At 49.0% G+C, this 26,232-nt stretch overlaps 1 protein-coding gene across 2 annotated transcripts in view; it reads right to left on the bottom strand.

Annotated features, from left to right (window-relative positions):
* Window positions 1-26,232, bottom strand: part of PDE4B (phosphodiesterase 4B) — a 204,077-nt gene that overhangs the window by 28,216 nt on the left and 149,629 nt on the right. Inside the window, exons 1-2 of one of the 2 annotated variants that reach the window (XM_030494836.1) lie at window positions 6,891-6,905; window positions 1,705-1,817 (exon numbers count right to left, since the gene is read on the bottom strand). In XM_030494836.1, coding sequence (XP_030350696.1) covers window positions 1,705-1,794 — 90 coding nt within the window. In that variant the 5' untranslated portion in view covers window positions 1,795-1,817; window positions 6,891-6,905. Of the gene's footprint in view, window positions 1-1,704; window positions 1,818-6,890; window positions 6,906-26,232 lie in introns of those variants that run through there. The other variant, XM_030494831.1, reaches the window with a different exon arrangement.

Here is a 26,232-nt window from a genome sequence, read left to right as displayed (position 1 = left end):
GTGTCGCTATTTATCACTGATGAGGAAGGGAACCGAGGTGTGAGGCCATTTTAGGCTTCTCTTTCGCAGATGAAAATGATACTGGAAGTTGACCAAAAAGTGCAGACATGTCAGAAACTGGTTGTGAAAGAACAAAGTTTGGGGAACCTTTTGCTCGACTCCACTGTAAATCGTTTGCACATGGAGGGATCACAACTGTTAATCACTACAATAAGCAATTTAGTGAGTCTTCCACCTTCACAAGTCCAGCTTTGGCACTCAGCAGGAAGAAAATAAACACCAAATAAAGGGCTTTAGTGTCCACATTGGAGGTGCAGCCTCCTCTGCAGCCTAAACCTGTCCCAGCTTTCACCCTGGCTTCCCTCAACACAAACTCAGGAAAAAAAACTAATATTGCTTTCTTGAAAGCTGGATCTATAAAACTTTTATTGCTTCCTTTGCCCCTGCACGTCGTGGTAATCACAAACGGAGGAGGAAGCTGAAATAACACGGGATTTCTTAGCTCAACTTTTTCCCTAAAATCAAGTTGGTGATTCAGCATTTCTGATTTCAGTAATTCCCAATTAATGGAAAAAAATAGTAATATCAGGTTGGTGCAGCACAACTTGGAACTGGGTTTGACCACAGCGACTGGTCAAAGGCATGGCTGCAGGGGACACAGACCCTGTCCCAAAGGTGGGGGGAGCCACCCTGGGGCTCTGACCAGCTCCATGGGACAAGGCACGGCAGTAAACGCTGCCTTAAAGCCTGGGTGCAAACCTGGGCTCGCCAAGCCAAGGCAGGGATGGGGGGAGCTGCCAAGCGCTGCCCCAGGGGAGGGAGCGACTCCTTCCAGCAACATCACCCCGGCGACTTACAATCTGCCCTGGGGAGATGCTGCAGAGAAGGAGCTTGGCTGATGCTCTGGCTCGGCGGGACGGAGCTGGGGAGCCCGGTTGCAGCACTGGTGGGGAGCAGGAACATCGACTTCCAACACTTCACCAAGGCGTTCAGACCTCGCACTTCGCTTTCATTCCCCTCTGCTGCTCCTCAGTGCCCTCCTGGGACTCTGCTCTCCCTCTGCTCCTCTGACTCGCAGCACAACGTACTGTGCTTTATTTTAGCACCTTACTCCTCGCAGAAAACTCAATCTCCCCTTTCGCTCACGGCGCATTAAAATCCCAAAAAGAAGAGAATAAGGTGGCGGGAGGCGGGGGAGCAGCTCATTCCCTCCGAGCTCATTCCCGCTGCACAGTCCTTGACTTCGCATCCTCCTTATGTGCTGGCAAGCGGTGCCGAGTCAGCCCACCACATTAAACCTCAAATGAAACGCTTACCGAAAGGACAAAACAGTAATAAAATAACGCACCACAATGTTTAAAGTTTCCTATTATTACGGACAGGCAACAGTGAAGATAGTTGAAATTTTATGCGATAATTTGCTAAAAGCGGCGGTTTTCACAGTGTTTCTGATTAAATCGGTTCCGAAGGGACCTGCGCTCACTGAAACCTCTCTGACTTCTCAGGTGCGAGCCTGGCTCGTTACGGAGAAATCGGAGAGGTGCGGATCGCTCTCCTCATACCGTCCCACCGCCAGTTTTATCTGGCCGTGCCACTGCGGGGGAAACCCGCACCTCTTTTCCCGGGAATAACTTGGAGTTACTCTCCTGCACATCTCGCTGCCGTGCCCTGCATCCCCGCTCGCATCCTCGCCGCGCAGCTCACCTTGTTGGATGCCATCTCGCTGACGGAGCGGTAGGTCTGGATGGTCTCCAGCTGATCCAAGCACCAGTCGAGCTCCTCCAGCGTCTCCATGGCCAGCTTCTGGTAGGGCTCCTCTGCGAAGAGGCAGACGGACATGTACTCGGGCTGGCGCGGCTGCAGGCTCTCCATGCCGGGGCCGCCGCCAGCGCCGCCGGAGGTGCCGCACCGCTCCCTCATCATGCGGCCGCCGCTGCGCTCCCCTCGCCTCCGGCGAGCAAATCCCCGCCCGCCGCTGGCACCCGGCACGGCCCCGGCCCCGGCCGCCCGCCCCGGCCCGCCCCGGCCCCGCCCTGCCCCCGCGGGACGGGGAACCGGGCGCCCCCCGGGCAGGGCCGGGCTGCGGGAGCGACGGGTGCCCCCACCCCGGCTGCTGCGGGGGCCCGGGACAACCGCGCTGCCCGCGCCGGCGATGCTGGTCCTGCGCCAGTCCCGCTCCCCACCAGCCCCGCTCCCCGACCCTGCCTCATCCTGCTCCCCACCAGCCCTGCACCTCAACCCTGCCTGGTCCTGCAACCCAGCCCCAGCAGCCCCAGCCATGTCTGGTCCCGCTCCCCTCCAGCCCTGCTCCCTAACCTGAACAGCCCTGCTCCTCAGCCCTGCTCGGTCTTCCTTCTCAACCCCTCCAGCTCTGTTCCCCAACCTCATCAGCCCTTGCTTCCCAACCTCATCAGCCCTTACTTTCAAACCTCACCAGCCTTGCTTCCCAACCCCACCAGATCTTGCTCTCCAACCCTGCCAGCCCTCCTCCCTAATCCTGCCTGGTCCTGCTCCCTGTCAGTCGCTGCTCCTCAGCCCCACCAACCACCATCCCTGCTCCTGTCAGTCCTGGCTCTCCAGCTCTGCAGCCCTTGCTCCAACCTGCCTTGACCATGAACTCCGAGAGCCCCACACCTGCTAGTCCCAATGCAATGCCACTCTCCTGTGTTCCCCCCAGGTCCTGCCACCCAGGCCTTGCACCCCAACCCTGCCAGCCCTGCTCGCTGCTCCCACCAAGTTCTGCTGCTTGACCCTGCCACAGGACAACGTGCTCTTGAGCAGCTCTCAGCATAGAAGTTCAGGTTTACATAAGCGGATACAGTGAATCATAAAATCTCCCCATGAATGTAACTGCTTCTCATAACAACAGTGACATGTGCTTACCACATAAATCTGTCAAAGTTAATGGATTCAGCATTTCTAATGGCACTGGCCAAGCAGGTAACAGTGACATCAGAGGTCAGGATTGCTGCGATAGACACGCAGCAACGCATCTGCTGTGCAGTGCACATGCTGTATGCACCCATGTCCTCCCTCCTATCACACGCTGGTTGGGGCTGCATGGGGTGCGCTCCCCCTCCATAGCCCCCCAAGTCCTTGGAGAAGGAACTGCACCTCAAGCTGCTGTCCCCCCACCTGCCTTCACAAGGACAAATCCTTCTCATTCCTCAACCCCATCAAGCACTGCACAGCAGTAAAAGTTCTGTATGGAGACCGTATGATTCATTACAGAATCCCAGACTGGTTTGTGTTGGAAGGGAGCTTAAAGCTCCTCCAGCTCCAACCCCTGCCACGGGCAGGGACACCTTCCACTAGAGCAGGTTGCTCCAAGCCCCTGTGTCCAACCTGGCCTTGAACACTGCCAGGGATGGGGCAGCCACAGCTTCTCTGGGCACCCTGTGCCAGCGCCTCAGCACCCTCACAGGGAAGAGCTTCTGCCTCAGAGCTCATCTCAGTCTCCCCTCTGGCAGGTTAAAGCCATTCCCCTTGTCCTGTCCCTACAGGCCCTTGTCCAAAGCCCCTCTCCAGGTTTCTTGTAGCCCCTTTAGGTACTGGGAGCTGCTCTAAGGTCTCCCCAGAGCCTTCTCTTCACATGGCAGACAAGGAATTCCTGCCAAGGAGTAGTTCAGCAATGAACTCACAGGGAGCACTTGGCACAGGCACATTTTAAAGATTCAGTAAATCTGAACCTTTGTGGCACTGGAAGTTAATGTTTTTTCTGGGCTCAGAGAGCTCCAAACATGGCAAGCAATCTTGTTCTTGCATACTTGTGTGATATATATATCAAAAAGCAGGTGGCAATAGCCAAAACACACAGGTCTGGGGTGTATTTTCCTTTCTAAGACACCTATTCTCTATCAGCTACTTTATCATGTCAATGAGTTGACCTGGAAGGGCTCAAATTCCTTGTAATAGAAAATGTTTGCATTGATAAAACTAACACGGGCTAAATCATGATTTTAGGAATAGGAAAAATCATCTCCTCAGCCAAACTGAAGAGGCCCATATGTTTAACTAAGGCACTGTGCTGCCTCCCTGCCATGTGTCCTCCCACTCCAAGAGGCTCACAGAGGGGAGAGCCTGTGACACCAGACCCTAATTTAGGCCTTTGGGGTTCCCCAGCCTTCCCCAGGGTCAGGGCTGTGGGACCTGCTGCCCCTGTAGCTTCACTTAAATCTCCAATTCACTTAAACCTCCCAAAGGGCCCTCAGGGCAATGCAAGACCAGGAACAGAAATCAAACCTTGACATTCATAGAATCCCAGACTGGTTTGGGTTGGAAGGGACCTTAAGGCTCATCCAGTTCCAACCCCCTGCCACGGGCAGGGACACCTTCCACTAGAGCAGGCTGCTCCAAGCCCCTGTGTCCAACCTGGCCTTGAACACTGCCAGGGATGGGGCAGCCACAGCTTCTCTGGGCACCCTGTGCCAGCGCCTCAGCACCCTCACAGGGAAGAGCTTCTGCCTAAGAGCTCATCTCAATCTCCCCTCTGGCAGGTTAAAGCCATTGAAGGACTTCTTTTTCCCAGAGCTGACGACAGGTCCAGGCTATTCCCTTACTTTGTAATTTGAGTTTTGGGTAATAAAACAAAATAAAACAAAATATAGAAACAAGGAAAGTACACATCCAGAAGCCTGGTCTGTCTTTGTGAGCTGCTTTGCTGCTCCACTTCAGGGAGACCTGAGCAGTGGGGAGCCCCTTCAGGCTAAAGCCTCCTTTGTCCTTGTAAAAGCATTATCACTCACTGAGGCCTTTTCAGCAAAACCATTTAGAGGACAATAGAGGAACGATTTAAATGCAGATGTTTTGAAAACTGCCACTTACAGCATCTCCAGTCCTTTCAGTGGCAAAGATGGAGTAAGATGATAGTGAACAGTTCTGACTAAGTATCATTTTAAGACAGAAAAAAGGTGAGTTCTGCTGCTATTTGGGAGGTGTTTGGGGCCCACCCTACAAGTGTATTTCCATACAAAAGCACTTCTGTTTCAGAACTTGCTTTGTCTGACACTACCCACCCTGCCCATTCCCACCTGCCTGCCCACAGCCCCCCCTGGGTCTGGGGACCCGGGAAAGCTGCCTCACCCCCATCCTGGGCTGGCTCTTCCGAAATGTTCAGTGTCCCTTGGTTTTGCCTAATCTAAGTATTTTTTTCACTCATTTCTTTAAGTAAAGGAGTCCTGAGAAGAGACACTCTGATGGTGTATGTGCCTCCTTCCAGCAGCATGCATGCCTCTCAGCTTCTGCACCCTCCTGGTCTTCAGCCCCTCAGTTCTGAACTTGCTGCAGAGGTTTAGCTCGATTTGCTGGGCCAGTAGCTACGTCAAAGATACCACATTCCTACGAATTCCAAGAAATTAGTCAAGTAGAAGAGAAATCGTCGTCGTTCTCGACAGAAGGGGGACACCCTGAGCCCAGCCCTTCCTAGAAACTCAGTAACTCTCTCCTAAGCCACTTTCTATGTGACCCAAGCTGAGACCAATCAACCTGGAAACCTCAACTGTTAACAAAGCAGCCCTCCTTGGGCACGGGCAACTGTTAACTCATGTGTGTTAACTTGGTGTGACCATTTACACACACATTGTGAAAGCACTGGCTACGATTCCACAGATCAGGCTAAAACTGTGGTTTTGGAAACCAGGTGGTTTTGGAAAACAACATGTAAAATTAAAATACATACTCCAAGAACATAGTGAAACGTTGTAAGATACACAGCTATCCAAACCCAACACCCAGGTGTAACACCCAACTAGAAGTTGCTCTTCTACAAATGTAATAACTTCCTATAGGAATGATCTCAAAGGGAATAACATAGATTTTTATAGAATCCCAGACTGGTTTGTGTTGGAAGGGACCTTAAAGCTCATCCAGCTCCAACCCCTGCCACGGGCAGGGACACCTTCCACTAGAGCAGGTTGCTCCAAGCCCCTGTGTCCAACCTGGCCTTGAACACTGCCAGGGATGGGGCAGCCACAGCTTCTCTGGGCACCCTGTGCCAGCGCCTCAGCACCCTCGCAGGGAAGAGCTTCTGCCTCAGAGCTCATCTCAATCTCCCCTCTGGCAGGTTAAAGCCATTTCCCTTGTCCTGTCCCTACAGGCCCTTGTCTAAAGGGTATTTTCAAACTTTCTTAATAGTTAATATACATGGTTATACACCACATTAATCACACTCAAATATGTTAACATTAACAGTACATTTTGATACTGATAAGGGCATGCATAGCATACTTCAGAGCAGAACCCAACACAGCCCCTACCAGAAGGAGCAGCTCCTCCCTTCCCAACACACCATGCCACCTTCCACCCTGCTCACTGGTCCCACAACATCGCCCCTGCAGACGGCACAGCCAGTGCTGTGTTCAATACAGCACAATACATGAGATACACTCTTGATATCCTGTGATCCACCAGCATTCAGTGACATGGTTTAGTGGTGGCCTTAGCAGTCCTGGGGTAATGGTTGGATTTGATGATCTTAAAGGTCTTTTCCAGCCTAGCTGATTCTGTGATTCTACGAGTCGCTGCCTGCTTTGGCAGAGGTGGCCATGCAGGGCATGGGAAGGACTGGAAGCAGCGGTAGGCTTAAAAATGCAAGCAGAGGAACCCTATAAAAACAGAGGGGGAGAAACAGAAGAGGTGGACAGGGAGAAAGAAAGAGGCAGAGGAGAAAGATGGAGCACATCAGGATCCTCTTGCTGAGTGCTATCTCCAGGGATTCACATAAACAGTAAACACAAGTTTAGAAGCGATGTGACATGATCTTTCCCTGACTCCAACGCGAGCATCCCGCTGACATCAGGAGCACGACACCTCTGCCAGAAAAACTCCTCAGCCTTCTCCTGTCATAGCCTTCGATAACCTTCCTGGTACAGCTGATGCACACGGTCACTTACGGAAAGAGTCCGGGAGTTTCTGGATGCGGGCTCCTGGAATCCCATCTGACACAGCTTCAACTGTATCGTGTTTCAGTTTATATTTGGGTGTTGCATAACCAAGCCCTTACCCGTAAAACCACAACCAGCACTTCTGGCCCTTTTTAGAGCCCTACATGAAACCATTTCAGAGACAGAACAAAGAACGGATCAACAAAAGGAGTCTGTTTCAGTGTTCAAAGACTACATGGTGTTTGTGCCTGACTTTTGATCCCGGTGGCAATGAAGCAGGCAATGAGGTGACATTTCATAACAAGACCTGATGTGCTGCCAGTCCACCAGAGGACAGGCTGGCGGAGCCCTCCCAAGCAGCACACGGTTCAATAGTTTTCCATTGGCACTTAGAAGGCTCTAATGTACTGAAATGCAATTCATTGATGGGCCAGTATTTCGCAATAACTGCATTTTTGGTATTTTTTGCCCTCTATTTCATCTCTGTAAGATAATGGAACATACAGGAACTCTCACTAGAGAAGAGACTTAGCAGCCCATTTTCAGAATCATAGAATCCCAGACTGGTTTGGGCTGGAAGGGACCTTAAAGCTCATCCAGTTCCAAGCCCCTGCCACGCGCAGGGACACCTTCCACTAGAGCAGGTTGCTCCAAGCCCCTGTGCCCAACCTGGCCTTGAACACTGCCAGGGATGGGGCAGCCACAGCTTCTCTGGGAAAAGTCTGTGCCAGCGCCTCAGCACCCTCACAGGGAAGAGCTTCTGCCTCAGAGCTCATCTCAATCTCTTTTTCTCTTGAACATTTGAAAAGTGAAAGGTTTTGGTGATCACCCTCCTTTCTGGGAGTAGTTCAGGGTAAGAGCAAATGTGAACTTCCTGAATGGGCTCTATGAAATGTCAGACATGAGAAGGGGGCTTAATGTGACAAACTCTTGCCTGACACTCACGCTCCAGCCCTGTCTGTGTCTCTCTTCTCTGCAGCACGGAGCTGCAGCCCCTCGCTGCTGACCAGGATATCTCTGAGCATGAGGCCAATGCTATCTGCAGCTGCAGTTGGTTCCTCTCTTAACCCACAAACTCGCTGTCCCCATCCTGTTACCCAAATGCCCTGAGCCCATGCAGCAGCAAGGAGGGGTGATGGCGCAGAGACCCTTGTCCCCAAGCTGCAGGAGTGAACAGTGGTGGCTTTGCCCTTGACTGACATAGGAGATGAACCAAGTTAGGAAACATTTTGAAACTAGATCCAAACACTAAAAGTCAAATTGAGTTTTTCTCTCCTGATTCTCTCATGATTCTCACTTGCCACCCTCGTCCCCTTTAAATAAATACATCAAGACATAGCATGTCTTGCTTCTGGCAGAAAGTGTAAAGGCTACGAAGTTTTAAGAGCAGCCAAAATCAGGTGAGTCAAAGAAGTTGCAGAGGAGTTGCAGATCTCTTTGCTCAATAGACTATTGCAGGTGCCAAATAACCAAGTTTTCCATGAGGTAGCAGGTTAATAGCATTAACGGGTTTCTATCTGGTGAACAGATCGTCCAATTCAGCAGGTGAGACACATGAATACAAATATATGCAGATGTATTTACAAACTCAGCTCTCCTCAAGGCTTAAAGATTAAATTATGATCTTGATGCTGGGCTGCACCCCCAGAGCGTGAGCAGCAGGTCAGGGAGGGGATCCTGCCCCTCTGCTGCGCTCTGGGGAGACCCCCCCTGCAGTCCTGATCCAGCTCTGGGGCAACAGCACAAGAGGGACATGGAGCTGCTGGAGCGAGGCCAGAGGAGGCCCCGGAGCTGCTGCGAGGGCTGGAGCAGCTCTGCTCTGGAGCCAGGCTGAGAGAGCTGGGCTGGGGCAGCCTGGAGAAGAGAAGGCTCCTGAAGGGGACACCTTAGAGCAGCTCCAGTGCCTAAAGGGGCTCCAGGAAACCTGGAGAGGGGCTTTGGACAAGGGCCTGTAGGGACAGGACAAGGGGAATGGCTTTAACCTGCCAGAGGGGAGATTGAGATGAGCTCTTGGGCAGAAGCTGTTCCCTGTGAGGGTGCTGAGGCGCTGGCACAGGGTGCCCAGAGAAGCTGTGGCTGCCCCATCCCTGGCAGTGTTCAAGGCCAGGTTGGACACAGGGGCTTGGAGCAACCTGCTCTAGTGGAAGGTGTCCCTGCGCGTGGCAGGGGTTGGAGCTGGATGAGCTTTAAGCTCCCTCCCAACCCAAACCGTTCTAGGATTCTATGATTCTGTGAAATTATGGACTGACTGTACAGCTAAAAGAGTTAATTCCTAATTCTGCGTAGAAAAGAAATAGTTGCTTCTAATGGATTTTAACTTCACTTGTAAACCTTAGGCATGTAGAGTTTAAGACTCAAAAAACACTCTAATAATCTCTATCAAAAAGAGCTGCCAAAAAAACTCAAAGAGAAACTCTGGCAGCGAAGGTTTTAAAGGAAAGCATCCCAGCTGAGAGTGGCCTTCCCAGGTTCAGCACAGTGTATCCTATTCCACACGCACAGCCACTTGTTTACAGTGCCAGTAAAACATCTACTGGGTTATTTACTTTTAATTGCATCCTGGCTGCAAGAAATTGCAGCTATTTATAATTATAAACTTCTTCAAGGCTCAAGGCTGCCCTTCCCACAAGCACATTGTGCTCAGCTGCTGCCTTCATAGCAGCAGTTCATCCCAGACTGGAGGGATGGCCACCGAGTCACCAAGTGCCCATTTTCCAGGGATTCCAGTTGATCTAATAAAGAATATTTCACTCTCTGAACCTTACCTCAACAGCAATTCAGACCTGGGATCAAATCTGTCCATTTCAAAGGGAAATTACTAAAAGTAGTTGCCTTGGAAAGGCTTAAACACTGGATCTGTTCCCAACCCCAGTATGTACAACGTGGCAATAGGCAGGCACTGAAATGTTCCCTGAGTGTTTAACAAACTGATAAAATCCAACAAAACCTGAAGCAGACGAATGCTCCTAACAAAGAAAAGATTAAAATACAGGTATTACAGAAGAAAATGCTTCCTATCTCCCACCAGGGACAGGGAAGCAGTCAGTAATGGGTGAAGTGGGTGAACTGAGCTCCATGATGGCTCTTAGGTGTGCTGGGGCTTTGGAGTCCTGGTGTCCTTGTAAGGGAACATGTAGATGTTTATCCTGGTGCATGGAAGCCCTCATAGGCACTGAATCCCTGCTTTAGGAAATGCCTGAAAGCACATTCCCAGGCTCCTAACTTGAAAAGTATAGTAAGGGTGCAACTGTAAAATGGACAAAATTCCCAGAGTGAATCCATAGGACACAACCCCTGCCCTGGAGGTTTTAGGCACATTTGAATGTTTTGCTTAATTTGAGATATTTAAAATCATTTACAAAGCAAAAGAAAAGAAAGGAAAGCACATTCAGATATGGGTAGTTCTTAAAAATCATAACAATGTAAATGATGAGTGTTTATCACTCAGAATTCAGCAGAGGACTTTCAGACAACCCATTTTAATGATATAATGTACTGTATTTATGATAGATTATCATAATTGTTGTCATTATTATAGGTGACAGAAAAGATTAGGAAGAGAAGAGAAGAGAGATCCTCTGGTTAATGATGTGAATGACAGATTATTACTTTGTGAGCAGCGTAGATATCATTGATGTTTACTGAAGGCTTCATTTACTTTTCTCAGCCCTTGACTACTAATGACTAAGAGCTTGCATCTCAGCAGGCTGGCAGAGACCCCCGTGCAGTGCTGTGCCCACCTCTGGGGCACTAACACAAGAGGGACATGGAGCTGCTGGAGCGAGGCCAGAGGAGGCCCCGGAGCTGCTGCGAGGGCTGGAGCAGCTCTGCTCTGGAGCCAGGCTGAGAGAGCTGGGCTGGGGCAGCCTGGAGAAGAGAAGGCTCCTGAAGGGGAGACCTTAGAGCAGCTCCAGTGCCTGAAGGGGCTCCAGGAAACCTGGAGAGGGGCTTTGGCCAAGGGCCTGTAGGGACAGGACAAGGGGAATGGCTTTAACCTGCCAGAGGGGAGATTGAGATGAGCTCTGAGGCAGAAGCTCTTCCCTGTGAGGGTGCTGAGGCGCTGGCACAGGGTGCCCAGAGAAGCTGTGGCTGCCCCATCCCTGGCAGTGTTCAAGGCCAGGTTGGACACAGGGACTTGGAGCAACCTGCTCTAGTGGAAGGTGTCCCTGCCCTTGGCAGGGGGTTGGGACTGGAGGACCTTTAAGCTCCCTTCCAACACAAACTATTCTACAAAACCCTTCTGGGATCCTCACACACCATCTGATTCACAGAAGACTGGTTCACTACCTGAACTCGCCTGATTTTAAGTCATGGTGCAGGCTACAGGAGGGAAAAAGAAAGGAGAAGGAGGAGAAGGAAACAAAAAAGGCAGGGTGGCCTCTGTGATTTAACACGGTATTCATGTGCTCATTGCTCAGCTAAAGGCCATGGTAGGAGCTCCCATTCCCTTCAACGAAAGCATGTGGCTATTTTAACTTCAGAGAGTGAGATTCGCTACCTGCCCTGCAATCATCATCAGCCAGTGTCTGGCATCCCTCTAAAACCCAGGAGCATGTTCAGGAAAACAGGTTTATCAACCAAGGACATGCCAAAACTTGATAGGAGAGGGCCTTGTGCAGGCTGTCAGCCATTTACCCTTTGCCTTCCCTAATGTATCTGTGGTTACTTACAGATCGTGTGGACAAGTTTACATATTTATCCTTGACAATGCCAAGTGAATAACTGACACCAAAGAATTTGTTTAATGTATCCTGTATTCATGACTGCCCATGAGCAGAGAGCTATTTCCTTGAATAAAACCACTGTTCTAACAGATCCAACAAATACAGTTGTGAAAATGGTCTGTAGATGGGCTTGAAAGTCCACAGGAAATCAAATCAGAGAGGCAGAGGTCAACTGCAGTATTTCATCTAAAACCTGCAATGGAAATGTCCAGGTCTGATAGCACCATCTTCCAAACTGCAAGCACTGAAAAAACCCTGTATTCTGGAAGTCCAGGTTTCCTTTATAGATGCCCGGCATGTTTTTGCAATATTCAGGGAGCAGATTTCCATCTTTTTTCCCAAGCACAAAAGCTAGACATGTACCTAAAAGAAGGTATCATTCAGAAGCAACATCTATCCAGCAGAACTACCCAACACCACACGTGCTAGCAATGCTGCCAGAGCACAAACATGTTCCCTCTTGTAGGTTTATGGACACCTGTGTACTCCCAGTCTGCTGGACCATGTGGCTGGAATGACAGAGCAATCTAACACCATGTGAACGACAGCAGGATTGATGCACTTCCCTCCTCCCCAGCATCTCACTGTATGCAATGAAACTAATTATATCTTTTGCAAAGATAAGTGCAGATGTGCTAAGAAAGGCACAGAGCCCCAGCACCTGTGGAACAGGAGGAGCCAGTATGTTCTTGAGCAATTCCCTGAACAAATGGACGATCCAGCCCTGCTCCCCCCTCCCCATCATATTTTTGGGACTCCAGTTCAACCAGTAACTCTAGCTGTCCCCTCTCACATTTCTCACACCTGCAGCTATCCTGCAGCCTCCCTCCAGCATGCAAAGGGAGGTGGAAGTAAGGGTGAAGGGCTCTTGGTTTGCTTCCCGGCACGATGCAGCTGCGATGGGCACCGGGAGAGCCGTGGAACGGGGCTGGAGCTCAGCAGGGACACTGCAAATGGCACAGACACGGCATGCAAATGAACAGAGAGCTGACTCCAAGTAACACTTTCAGAATCCCAGAATCACAGACTAGTTTGTGTTGGAAAGGACCTTAAAAGCTCATCCAGTTCCAACCCCCTGCCACGGGCAGAGACACCTTCCACTAGAGCAGGTTGCTCCAAGCCCCTGTGTCCAACCTGGCCTTGAACACTGCCAGGGATGGGGCAGCCACAGCTTCTCTGGGCACCCTGTGCCAGAGCCTCAGCACCCTCACAGGGAAGAGCTTCTGCCTCAGAGCTCATCTCCATCTCCCCTCTGGCAGGTTAAAGCCATTCCCCTTGTCCTGTCCCTACAGGCCCTTGTCCAAAGCCCCTCTCCAGGTTTCCTGGAGCCCCTTTAGGCACTGGAGCTGCTCTAAGGTCTCCCCTTCAGGAGCCTTCTCTTCTCCAGGCTGCCCCAGCCCAGCTCTCTCAGCCTGGCTCCAGAGCAGAGCTGCTCCAGCCCTCGCAGCAGCTCCGGGGCCTCCTCTGGCCTCACTCCAACAGCTCCATGTCCCTTTTTTTGCACAAACCCATTTTAGAAACATGGACTTTTCCATCCCCAGCAATAATAGATGAGATGTGGTAAGAGAGGGCAGGGTAGCAGAACGCCCGCAAAGAGAGATGATGGGATTAACGGGCAAAGCCACTGCTAGAGGTACACTGAAGAGGTGGCACTGGAAGAGATCCAGCTGTGGGGGAACGCAGACAAAATCTCAACAGAGGCTCAAAAGCAGCAGAAACAATGGAGTCTGTGTTCAGAGATGACAGAGGAAGATAGAGACTGAAAAAAATGAAGTGAAAGCTTTCTACTGCTAATTGTGAAAAATGCCAGGAAATGAGCGAGATGCTGGCTGCCAGGAATAACGCCTGAGAGGCTGAAATTGCTGATGAGGGTGTCTGACAACCACAGGCAAAGCAAGGCCAAGGTTTTGGGGGGCAGTTTTCTTTTGGGGGTTTGTTTTCCGAACAACAAGGAGCAGAAGAAACGAGCTCTTCTGATGCACTGCTGAGGAGCCCAGCTTTATAGGTTCCCTAATGAAGGACAGGTCCTTTCTGGGACACGCCATTCCAGCTGCCCAGAAAGGCTGCTGAGAAAACTCAGCTCCTATTAAAAAGGCTCCAATATTGCTGAAGATGCCAAGGCAGTGATTAAAACAGCACCCGCCAAGAACATCAGGGACGCATCCAGGTCCAAACGGGAAGACTCCAAGGAGCCGGCAGAGATGCCTCACAGGGACCGTGGAAAGGAATATGAGAGGGAGAAAGAAAAACCTCCTGGTGCAGGGAATGACACAAACCCAAATGGCTTCACGTCCCTGTGCTGCAGCCTTCCCAAGAAGGAAGAAGGCACAGCTCATTTCAGCACTGAAGCAGAGGCTTCCAGTGACGGAAGGAATGCCTGCAGCGTGACTCGGACACGACGCGAGGAGCCTGAGCCGTCTGCTCCTCGCTCCACTGCCATAGTAGCAGTGATGTTTCTGAGTCAACAGCCGAGGCACTCGCTGCCCCATCAGCTGCAGTGTAACCTGAGCAACACCCGAGGAGCAGTAATATTAGCCTGGAGAAATGTCACTGGGTGGGGGGTTTCAGCTCAGCTATCTTTAGCCATCTAAAAGTTAATCACCTAAGCTCCCGCAGTCAGTGGAAAGTGGCTGTGGGACCTCCGAGGGGTGATCCTGGTCTATTCTCAGCACCGCTGCTGCGATGGGCTGAATCACCCTCCGGAGGTGCCTGTCATCCTCCATCAACTACAGAAGGCAGCCCTCTATCTCAGTCTCAGAGCTGGCTGGCAGGGACCTCTGGAGGCCATCAGCTCCAGCCTCGCACCCCCAGCAGGACTGGCCCCCGTAATCACCAACACAACACTGGCCTGATGCTCCAGGAGCTGCAGGGCACCGTCAGACACCCCAGACCTTCCTGTCATCAGCCACCAGCTGGACACGCAGCTTCATCACCACCCTTAGAGCCTGGCAGTGCAGCAGTATCCAACCCTGCCAACAGTCTGTCTGTCCCGTCAATGCTGCTTCAGCTTCCACACGGGAATGCTGTGGGAAATGGTGCCAAAGTGCTTATGGTATATCCACCCGCAGTGTCCCCGCAGCCAGGCCAGCCCCCCTAGCCCTGGCAGGAGGAGGCTGGAGCTTTCAAGCACGATTTGCCCTTGGCAAATGTGCATCTACCATTCCTGATCTACTTTCTTGTCCTTCGCGTGTTTGGAAACAGACTCCAGTGGACACCCTCAGTGACCTCTCCAGTGACCAAGAGTCTGACTAGTTCATAGTTCCACAGATCCCCTTTGCCTTTCTCAAACATGGATCTTTTTCCTGTTGTTACAGACCTTCCCAAGCACCACAGTGTTTCATGAATGACACACTCTGACCTTACAGTCACATCAGCCAGCGCCTCCAGCCTGAATCCTGTCCAATGCCATGGACTTGAACACATCCACCTCCTCTAAGTCACCCCTGACCTGTTTCTACCTTACTGCCCTCCATCCCTCTCCTTTCCAAGTAGGCTGGGATGTGACAGGGCCTGGGCAAAGACGCTTCTCTGTAAAGACTGAGACAAAAAAGATACTCAGTACTTTGGCCTTCCATGTACCAGATGTCTCCAGGCTGCTTCCATCACAGATCAACATTTTCTCTGAACTTCCTATCCCTACGCCATATCCACAGTGGAGCCCCCTTGCTACTCACACCTCCACCAGCCTTTGGTCTGCCCTACTTCACCCCTCATACCCAAACAGCACTTTTACATCCCTCCCTTGTTACCAGTCCTTCTCACTCTTGGCCTGCTCTTTTTGCACTGACTCGCCAAGAAGCTCCTTGCTTCACCGAGTTGGCTTCTGCTGAAATTCCTGATCTTCCTGCACAACAGGATGGTTTGCTCCCCAGCTCACAAGATGTTTCCTTCTAAAACCAGCCACTACTAAAGATGGGTCTATAATTTTTAGGTGGCTGAAGTTAGGTGAAATTAATCTTGTGACAATGACAGAGTCTTGAGACCAAGCAGCAAATGGAAGCCTTGGGCAAGCAGAAGAGTTTTTGCAGAGCCCTGGTGCTGGGCACAGCCCGTCCCCCTGAGCCTTCCTTTGATCCCAATTCCTGCCTCCCACCCCAAGGTGAGAGGCAGGAGATCAGTCATGAGCGCCCAACCACAATTTTGAGGCAAAGATGAAACATTTCAAGGAAACTCATAGCAAGAGGTCAGCCTGGAGCGAGAGCCAAGCCCTGATGGAGCCAGTTAAGGCAGAACTGGACAAACCTGCAGAAGTGCTGATTGTACCCACCAGTGGTTGGGGTGGATCACCAGCCAGGTCATGAGAATCAGGTCACCGAGGACCCACACGGGCTGGCAGCTGACTGAACAGACCACTGGCTGTTAGCAGTGGCAAGGCAAGTGCTGAAGCAATTAGTCTGAGTCGGGTGATTGTGGTTTATTATCGCGGGTGCTGGAGAAGTCACTCGATTTTGCCAGGATTTGTGGCAATCACTGCGGATGCCCACAAGCAGCGCTTATCAGAGGAGCTGGGAATGGTTTGTGTTGGAAGGGAGCTTAAAGCTCCTCCAGCTCCAACCCCCTGCCACGGGCAGGGACACCTTCCACTAGAGCAGGTTGCTCCAAGCCCCTGTGTCCAACCTGGCCTTGAACACTGCCAGGGATGGGGCAGCCACAGCTTCTCTGGGAAAAGTCTGTGCCAGCGCCTCAGCACCCTCACAGGGAAGAGCTTCTGCCTCAGAGCTTATCTCAGCCTCCCCTCTGGCAGGTTAAAGCCATTCCCCCTTGTCCTGTCCCTACAGTATAAAGATTACAGATCAAGATTCCCAAACACTGCACCTTTTGCATGACAACGAGTTGCAAAACCAAGGAGTAATCACCAAGAACACCTTAATGTGTCTAATAGAAGCCTAGGAAGCTTCCCAGAGAGATAATTTATGATCTGAAGATAAGCCTAAAGGTTTAATCTGAAATGCTAATGAGTGAGGAAAACTGGAGAAGCTCTGAAGAAGGGTTTAGATTGGAGATACTGTCTTATCCTGGGGTGGGATGGAGTTTTACCACAGGCCAGTCCCCATTTTGGCAGTGTCCTTCCCCCCAAGCAGCCACAGGAGCGAACAATACAGTGTCACTGCCACAAATCAGAAGGGTAAGTGACAGTGCTTTTATGGTGCCAAATGGAAGTAACAAAATGCAGGAAGCATCTTGTCAGATGTCACTTAGCAGCAATATCACGGGGGAATCTGGGAACGGGATTTGCCTGCATAGTAGGAATTCCTCAGTCCACGGAGAGGAAGAAGCAGAAATGGTAAGAGGGGCAGAATCTAATCTTGGCCTGTGGAACGAACAGGAAAGATTGCTCAGTTCCAACTTTATCTTGGGGTGCAAACACACAGTTTGGCACATTATCATTTTACTGACCGGGCTTGATTCCTTGTTGCCTTGTAGGATTCCTGCCTTAATCACGAGACAGGAGGGAAAACAAGGAGGAAAGGCAAGAGAGCACCTTTCCTACCCAGGGTCTCACAAACTGAGTACAGAAGACTGACAGTGCACTTAAAGGAAAGACCTTCAAGGAGAACACCGAAAACACTTTATCAGATGATGCTTTGTAAGAAAATAAACACATACCTCAAACACATTTCTGAAGACAGATCACAGTTACCAAGGTCACTATGAATTTTTAAATGAAGTGAATCCCCATCACACCTTTACTCAACTGCGTGTGTTTGGGATACACTCAACTTTACCCACACTGCTCCCCAAGTGCGGTGAGAACAGCCCAGAGAGCTGCAGGCTGGGGATGGAGATGACCATTAGATCCAATAGGCTGCAGAAAGAAGCCTCCAGCCCAGACCTATAGCTGAGAGCAGAGATTAAAACCTCAATCCCAATTTCCTGCTAATCATGGGGTGCCCAGATTGTGGTTTTGTTTTTCTAGCTAAACAAGGAAAGGCTGGATCAGAGTAACATGTTGTGTGAGAAATGCTTTCTTCCTGAGCACATGGCCTGCATGTGAATGCAGGAGTGTGAGAAAGCCACTGAAAAAGCAGGATATGATTATGAAATGACTTCGGATTTACCTGTGCAGTGTATTATCTCACTTGATACATGTGGGCAGGCTCGCAGAGGGCTGGTAAGCTTACACGTGCAGGGAAACCAACTTGGATCCTGGAAGAAGCAGCAGCGCTGTGCTAAGGAGGCACTCCACCTAAGAGTAATTAGCGCTGCCTTTCAACAGCATTAATTAGGTGGGGCACCATCCTGGGCTGTTGTGGCGAGACGGCTTCCGGCTCCGGAGCTGGCTCATCGCAGCCCGGCTGAGGACTTCTGCTCTGCACTACCTGGTGCCATGCACTGATGTGTGTGTGTTGGAGCAGGGATCTCAGCCCATGGCAGAGCCCACTGCCTCTCCTGAGCTGTCTCCATGCATGTCCAGGAATTCAGGTTAGATACAAGGCAGAAGCTCTTCCCTGTGAGGGTGCTGAGGCGCTGGCACAGACTTTTCCCAGAGAAGCTGTGGCTGCCCCATCCCTGGCAGTGTTCAAGGCCAGGTTGGACACAGGGGCTTGGAGCAACCTGCTCTAGTGGAAGGTGTCCCTGCCCGTGGCAGGGGTTGGAGCTGGATGAGCTTTAAGGTCCCTTCCAACCCAAACCACTGTGTCATGCTATGCTTCTACGTATCTGTGCAAAACTGAGAAATTCTCCTTGAGAAACCACAAGCTGACTTTCACAACAGGCCTAAGACAAGAAAGCAACTATCTAGACAGACCACAGCAATGATTTCAATTCAACAAAATGGGAAAAACCAAAACAAACCATGAAAGATGCAAGGGACCAACCGTACTCTATTGCACTGCTTCATATCAGTTTTGTAAGCCACAAATAAAAAGGTCTGCAGTTGGATCTGCCACAGAATTTAATGTTACTTTCATCCACATACCCATCTATAGATGTGCAATCAGATTTTGAAACGGGTTATCCTGGAGATAATAAATATCCTGTCAAGAGTTAAAGCCCGTTGACTTCAGTGATACCAATCCTGGAGTAGGGAATGGAAAAGGAACCTCTACAATGAATGCTGGCAGTACAAAGCACAGTGCTGATCTACCTGAAAAGCTCCACTTGGCCACTGGCAACAGATGTAAAGACAAAGTTTATTAATAATCCTTAGCTCTCCATGAGGAAAATTACTCAGAAATTCTAAATGAGGGTCCGAATAAGGAAACCAGCAGAGAACAGGCTCTTGGTAATGGGTTAGACGTGCTTGAATCAGTTTCCTTCACTCCTGGAAAGGTTGGAGATCAACACAAAATTGTCCTTCACTTCCTCTCCATTTAATTTCCTGAAGGTCTTCAACATGAAAGTTAAGAATGCGGCTCCTGGAAGCATCCCAACCATAATTGACCGGAATTCTTTACGACACATACCAACCGTTGTGCCCTGCTCTCAGCCTTGCAAAGACTGGGCATAGAGTCCTTGTTGTTTTGAGCCACCATGCCAGCCATTTAAATGATATTAATTAGAGAGTATAATTACATGTGAGGTTTTTTTCACAGCTAAATGTAATTTCTTGAAAGCATTATCCTTTAGGATGGAAGCTTGAAAAACTGCTTTAGTTTGGAATTTTAATCTGGTTTCCTACAACAGGTATTTTACGTACCCAAAGGGTAATGTCTACCTCTCTGATTTACCTTAGTTGAACCTTCTGTCCTTATTTTGTCTCAGAAAAGAAATGAAGAAGCTGTCATCCTGCAGCTGAACCCCAGAGCCATCAGGTACTCAGCACATTGCAGAAAATGGCCTGTTTTGCTAGATTCGCTTTTCAGGTGATACTCTGAGTAAGCCCTATCGCCTGATCTGCAACTGTACGGAGCTACACCGTGGGTAGGCAGAGCATTGCTCACTGCAGCTCGTGCGTCGGGCACAGAGCAGGACCAGCAGAAATAGCATGAACAAGCTGAAAGCACACGCATTGAGAAAAGATGTTTCTTAATCTGTGCTCCTCCAGCTTTGAAAACACGGAATGTTCTGGTTGTTGAGCTAATAACCTTCAGATTGCTCTGTGGTGGCACCCTGGGATGTACAGAGTCACCTTTTGCACAACCAAACACTAACTGGGAACATTTGGAGTGATCCTCGAGTCCCAAAACCTAAAAACATTCAGACCTGCAGTAGCTAAGAACAGAGCTCAAATATTCTCTGTGCCAATCACCTTTATTAATCCACCCTTGTGAACCATTTCAGCTGTTGGAGCAATGACTCAGTGTGCTCTCTGTTTACTACCGCACGTACAGCCTTTTAGAATAAGCTGTTTAAAATCACAGAGTAAGTCCCACGGGTAAAAGGGTGGGGAGGAAGAGGGAGATGTCAGTATCCTACAAACCAGCATCATTTGTTTTGACAGCTTTTAATATTCCATGTTAATCCTTTCACGTGCTGATCTCCACTGTGCCTCTGTGTCACCTTCAGGCTGAGGCCATCACACCCTGGGCACCAGGTAAAAGATGTGTTTGGGACATGGGTCAGAACTGGACCATATTTTCCCAGACCCTGCCTGGGACACAGCAACAGATTCATTATGTGGTTCTCCATAATCAGAAATAGAGAAGATAGAACATCAGATACTAATTTATCAGTGTTTTTTCCTTACATCTGGATCATTTTAGGCAGAAGGTGATTAAATCCGGAGGTCTGAGTCCTGTACAACTACTCTCCTCAAACTTTGGCTCTCAGTCCTATCCCAAATCAGGCTGTTAACACCAGAGCCGAGCAATCAGAGATGCCTTCAAGGGGCAGATGAAGGATAAACTTGACCCCAGCAATGGAAATGACAGGCAGACTTGGAAGTGTAAGCACTTGGCAAATCACTACAGCCAGCACAGGTAAGAACAGCCTTTCACTCCCAAAATACATTTAATTAAGGCCCTCAAAATATACTTCTTTAAGCACCTCAAACTGAGTTCAAGGAAATCAAAATGTCAGCTACATTACAGGCACCTTTATTAAGAATCCCAGTTAAAATATCAGATTAAATGGCTGTGGAAATGGAAATGTTCCCCACTGAAGGTCAAACATGGGTTGGCTGCTGCAGATGATTCCAGTGGTTACTTTTTATGCTTTAAGTTTTATGCTCTGTGGCACCTTTCAGAATTTCTGCCATTTAGCAGCATACTAGAGGCAGGTTGCGTGAGCCTTGGCCAAGGCCTCTGCCTCATCACTGCTTCTCTGAAGTCACTAATTCTGTGTAATAAGTTGGGTGAAATTCACGCAATTTCTGTGAAACATCTGACTTGAAGCTGCACGTCACTTCCACTCGGGGCAGTTTGCAGTCAGAGCCATTCTAGCAGCATGTTAAACTGACCACATTTGGCCGCGGCGCAAAGGCAGGCTCAGAATGAGCAGCTGCTGCTGAAAAATGTGGTGTGAGCATCATCTCTTCTTGGGTTTCATTTTCGTGTTCCTGATCTATAAAGTGTGAGTAACAGAGTTTTGGCTTTTACCTGCAGAGCCCATTCCCACTGGAGGTGGATGGAAACATTTCAAAGTTTCACACCATAGAGTTGAAACTCAGGAAGCTGCAAACAGTTGGTGACATTTCAGTAACAGGAATTTCGGGAAATACCCTGCCCAAAGAGCTTGAATTGAGATGAAGGCCCAGCATTCATATTACAGTAGGATCTGGATGTGGACCACATCCCATAAAGTATTACTGCTAAACCAGAAAACACTCAGACTGGAAACTTGTCTCTGGATTTCTCTTCTTCAAGAGGGATCTTAGGGAGGAAAGGGAGGGAAACATTTCACAACTAGCAAATTCTAGCAAGATCTACCTGTGACAAAATCTGCACTTGCGTTTGCTAACCTGTGAGTGAGTAAACATGGAATTTTTGCTGGCAGGATTGGCCCCACACTGGGCTCAACTCATGGGAGCAGACGGTTATACCACATGCTCTTGGGCTGTCCCAGAGCAGCAGATCCAAATGTCCTGCACTCAAGTTCGTAACAGCAGAGCCACCATTTCAGGTCACTTCTGATAAAGCCAGAGAGGGAAGAAGGCAGGGAGGGAGGGAAGAAGGCAGGGAGGGAGGGAAGGAGCAGGAAGACAGGCTGCTTTTTCCACTTCTTGGAATAGTGCTCTGGTTTTTCAGAGAATACAATTGCTCCGTGTCCTGCTTTTGTCAACTTAATATATGGCATTTAAAGAAAAATACACTGCTTGTAAAATGTGACATTTTAGACTCATTTTGGTATTAAGTGCTAAGCTCATAAGACCAAGTGAGGTGTGAAAGGCCTAACTGGATTCAACTCATTTTAAGGGAAAACACTGAGGTGTCTGGAACATGCTGGAAGGGCCCTGGCAAGCAGGACCCAAAGCCCTGCTCCCAGTGCCTGGATCCTGGAGTCTTTAAGGTACAGCACAAAAATGTCTGTTAAAGAAATCTTTTGCAGAGTGTGGAGGTGTGGTAGAAGAGTTTTCATATGCACAGATGTTTAATTTCCTCTTGGAAAGGCGTATTTATGACAGCAGGATATTTATACTAAAATATCTATATTAGAAAGCATAGCTCTTTTAAAATTCAACCTAACTACAGAAGTAGTTAGTACTGAGTAATGGCTCCTACATAAGTATTTAGTACTGCATAATGGCTCCTAGTAAACAACACAAGCCAGTGTCTAACCTTGGGTCAGATCCTGCTCCTGTTCTGGTTGATAAAGGGCTGTCTGCCTGTGGCCTTCAGCAGGCAAAGGACTGAATACAAAATCAGGAACAGTCAAATCGACACCATGCTGGATTTTGGAGGGGTTTTGGAGGTTTTTTTTTTTTGTTGGTTTTTTTTTTTCCTTGGTTTTTTACATTCTGAATTCCTAAAATTATGTCAATCAATGACCCCCTAAGACATGAAAGCATCTTCCAAAGGGACAGACTTACTTAGATGATGTTTAAAGTCTACTGCTTAAAACATGTCAATCCTTGCAAGCATCCGTATTTTGCCTGTGAACTGAATTAACTTCAGAACCTGGCATGTTTTATTAATAACCATAAATAATTAACAGTTGTTTCCTCCCTGTCAAAAAAGTATTGCAATTATACACTACTTGAGGCTGTCATTTAGACACTTCTCACAGAGAAAACACTATTACAATAAAGTGTTTCATTAAGCAGTAGCGCAACATTCGTTACCAGTTGCACAATGCCATCGTGCTCACAGTAATGAGCATTCCATGCTTCCCTATAGGAATCTCTTGGGTCCATCAGGAGATGAACAGATACCAGGAACAAAACCAGAGCATTACTGGGGGATTGGAACATTAAAACAGTCAATACATTCATTGTTCAGGATCACCAGTTGGGAATTGGTGCGTCTAAACCATATCTCAAAATGGATGCAATTCCCTTACGGAACAGAGGGAAAAATGCATTAGCAATCCTTTACTTCTGCTTTTAATTCTAGATATTGATTTTAAAAGCTCTTAAAGCTTTAATCTTTACAATTGTTATCCTATAATTGAACAGTTAACTTTGGTGGGCAAAATGTCCACCTAGAGAGAATGATCCTAGAGGATCATTGTCCTAGAGAGGACAATGATCAAATTCCATCTGTCTATCAGATTCTGCCCATCAAGGCCAGCGCTTCACCCTCTGGACATGCCCCACAAACCAGAATCAAACACTGCTCCCACCACCACTAAGAAATACAAGAGTCAGCGGAGTTCCTGCCCAGCCACGCACTGAACGAACTGGCCACTGACAGTTGAAACACAGAAGCCAGAAATGGGTTTTAAAACACAACAAGAAAGCAACTTACACTTGGAATCAGATCCCGCAGGAGGACAAAGCTTGGAGCATTGGGACTGCCCAAGGCCAGGCTGGTGGCTCTGGGATCTGCGCGGTGCATTCCCCTGGGAAGGTCTCCGCACAGAGCCTGGGATGCAGCCTCTCACACTCCCATGGCCAGCTGTGTCCGGGACACAATGCTGCAGCACTGAGCTCAACCTCGGGGGAGGAAGGAGAAACTTATATATAGCTGCTGCAGGGATGAGCTGATGGGTGCTTTCAGGAGCCTGTTTCAGCTCCCACTGGCTGGAAAAGGCTGATGACATGGAAGTTGAAGGCGCTCAAAACAGCGGGACAATGAAGAACCCTATTCATCACTAAGGCATGCACAAACTGTGCCCCACAACCTAAAAAAAAAAAAAAGGAGAGTAACTTGGGCTGCCAGGAGTTTGGTTTGGGTGTTTTTTGTTTGTTTTGGGTTGGGTTTTTTCTCAGCTCTAGTACACATTTCTCAAACTCATATGGAAGTGATTCAGTACACTGAAGGCTGCGCTGTCAAAATCTCACCCACAGCAACTATTATCATTCTATGCAGAAAACAAAAGAAACACAGATTTTATCAACTCCGATATTAGTAATGGCAAAGTCTTATTGTCTTCATAGAGGCCTTAAGCAATCCAGTCCGAACAAACGGGAGCTGAATAAAGCAATATAGGGCTTTCAGGACTTGACCTGCACTTAAAGAGAAGAATGAATGTGGGCACACAATGAGAACATGCCACTACGAAGACGTCTTCATTGCCTCCTTGGGTTTGCAGTTGCCTGGGTCATTCGGAAAGAAACCATCCATCCCAGAGAAGCTCTTTCCAGAACCTATGACTGGTTTTATCCTGCGTAGCCAAGTGTGGTATCATCAACGAAATGACCACCTCAACCAAAAAAACCCCAAACAACAGTGGTTTGGCTCCTCAAACTGTTCTTCAAGAACAAGCTGCTTGATTACAACATACCTGCTTATCTTGTCAAAGGAAAGATACTCCTTCCACCTGGATGAAGATGCCATCTATATATATCCTTAGGTTCTCAGCTCACAGCCCCTTTCGAGCCTCTGTCTGACAGCCAGAGCCATTCCTGACACCGGGCAAGGAGACCTGCACAGCCCAGAGCTGCCTTCAGCAACGGGAGGCAGGGATCTGCCTGGCCACGGGCATGAATGGATGCCTTGGCCAGCCCGGCTCAGGAATACAGCAGGACAGTGTGAGTGCACAGAGGGAGTCCCGCTGGCACGGCGGCTGCGGAGGGCAGCTGGGCCCCAGGGAGTGACAGGCTCCTGATGGCAGCAGCACGTGTAGCATCTTCATGTGACACCCACAGGTGGGGCAGAGGGGAAAACAGTTTTTATCCGTTGCTATGGAGTCATGATTAGCTTGTATGTCTTCAGAGCCTGCCGAGGAGAAATGAAGGCTATTTTCTTATATAGATGTCATGAAATCAACCCTTGCAGAATTTCTGGAGTCAAAGGCTAAACAGGTTTGCCTGAATACCTTCTGTCACTTGAGACACAGATAAATCTAGCTGGGAGACCTAAAACCAGTGTCATTTTTCAGCTGGTCGCAAAACTCCTACTCTTTAGTCTCATTTGGAGTTGTTTATGCACACAGTAACAGAAGTGTGTTAAATAAAAAGCAGCAATTATCTTCACAGAAAATTGGGCTTAGAAAATTAAGCAAAAAAAAAAACAAACCAAACCAAAACCCAACAAAAACCCAACCCAAAGCCTTATTGCAAAGCACAGTGACTTCAGAAGAAACTTTTCCCTTCTTCTCTCCAAACGCTAAAAGAAAACCTGATGTTCTTCTTTTAAAATGTGTCTGCCTCTAGGTCTTTGGCACAGGTTTGCTGATGGGAGGGCCGGCAATCTATTTAATGACTGCATTGACGTCAATAGCATAACTGAAATACTTACTAAGATGCATGAGTCCAACTCGCAGGGGGGGTGTGTGCGCAGCAGGCGCAACACGCGAAACGGACTCGCTGCCGGAATGAACTACCCCCGAAGAGCAGGAGCTGCCTCTGGATGTCCCAGTGCTGCCTGGAGCGCAGGCACCACGCTGCTGGTTCTGCAGAGAACTCCCAAAGTTCACCTTGAAATGCAGCTCTGATTTTCTCAAGCAGGAAGAATCACTTTAGCATCCAACAGCCTTCGTTTTACTCAGTCATGTCATTAAGCTGCTCGTCTATCTGATTTCCTTTAGTTTTGCTTAGCTTCTAAGTAATCTGCATCATTTTTGCACTGCATCCTTTAAAACAAGTATTTGTAGGTAACAATAGTTATAGGTAAGTCTCCAGCACCACTGAACTCACTGTGCACAAGCAGTTACTTCCTAGCTCAGCTATTTGGTAATACATGGTTCCTCTTGCACTCTTGTTAAAAGCCTGAAACACAACATCTTGACTTGTATAATCCTTCTCAAAATCAAAGGGCCACATCTTCAGCCAAACTCACAGCAGACCAAGAGTATTTCAAAATGAATCCTCTATTTCATCTATGCCCAGAGCCATTCTCCACACGCCAAGCAGAGGAAGTATGGTGCAAGAGCACCAGCTCCATACTAATTGCTTGGGATATACAGATATTTGTAACCAAAAGCTGACTTTCATAGAATCCCAGACTGGTTTGGGTTGGAAGGGACCTTAAAGCTCATCCAGTTCCAACCCCCTGCCACGGGCAGGGACACCTTCCACTAGAGCAAGTTGCTCCAAGCCCCTGTGTCCAACCTGGCCTTGAACACTGCCAGGGATGGGGCAGCCACAGCTTCTCTGGGCACCCTGTGCCAGTGTCTCACCACCAGATGCAGATTTGATGCATAGT

This window comes from Strigops habroptila, chromosome 8 (assembly GCF_004027225.2).
Source record: "Strigops habroptila isolate Jane chromosome 8, bStrHab1.2.pri, whole genome shotgun sequence".
Lineage (NCBI taxonomy): Eukaryota > Metazoa > Chordata > Aves > Psittaciformes > Psittacidae > Strigops > Strigops habroptila.
The sequence above is the reverse complement of the archived record's forward strand: the minus strand, read 5'-3'. Positions and strand labels throughout refer to the sequence as shown.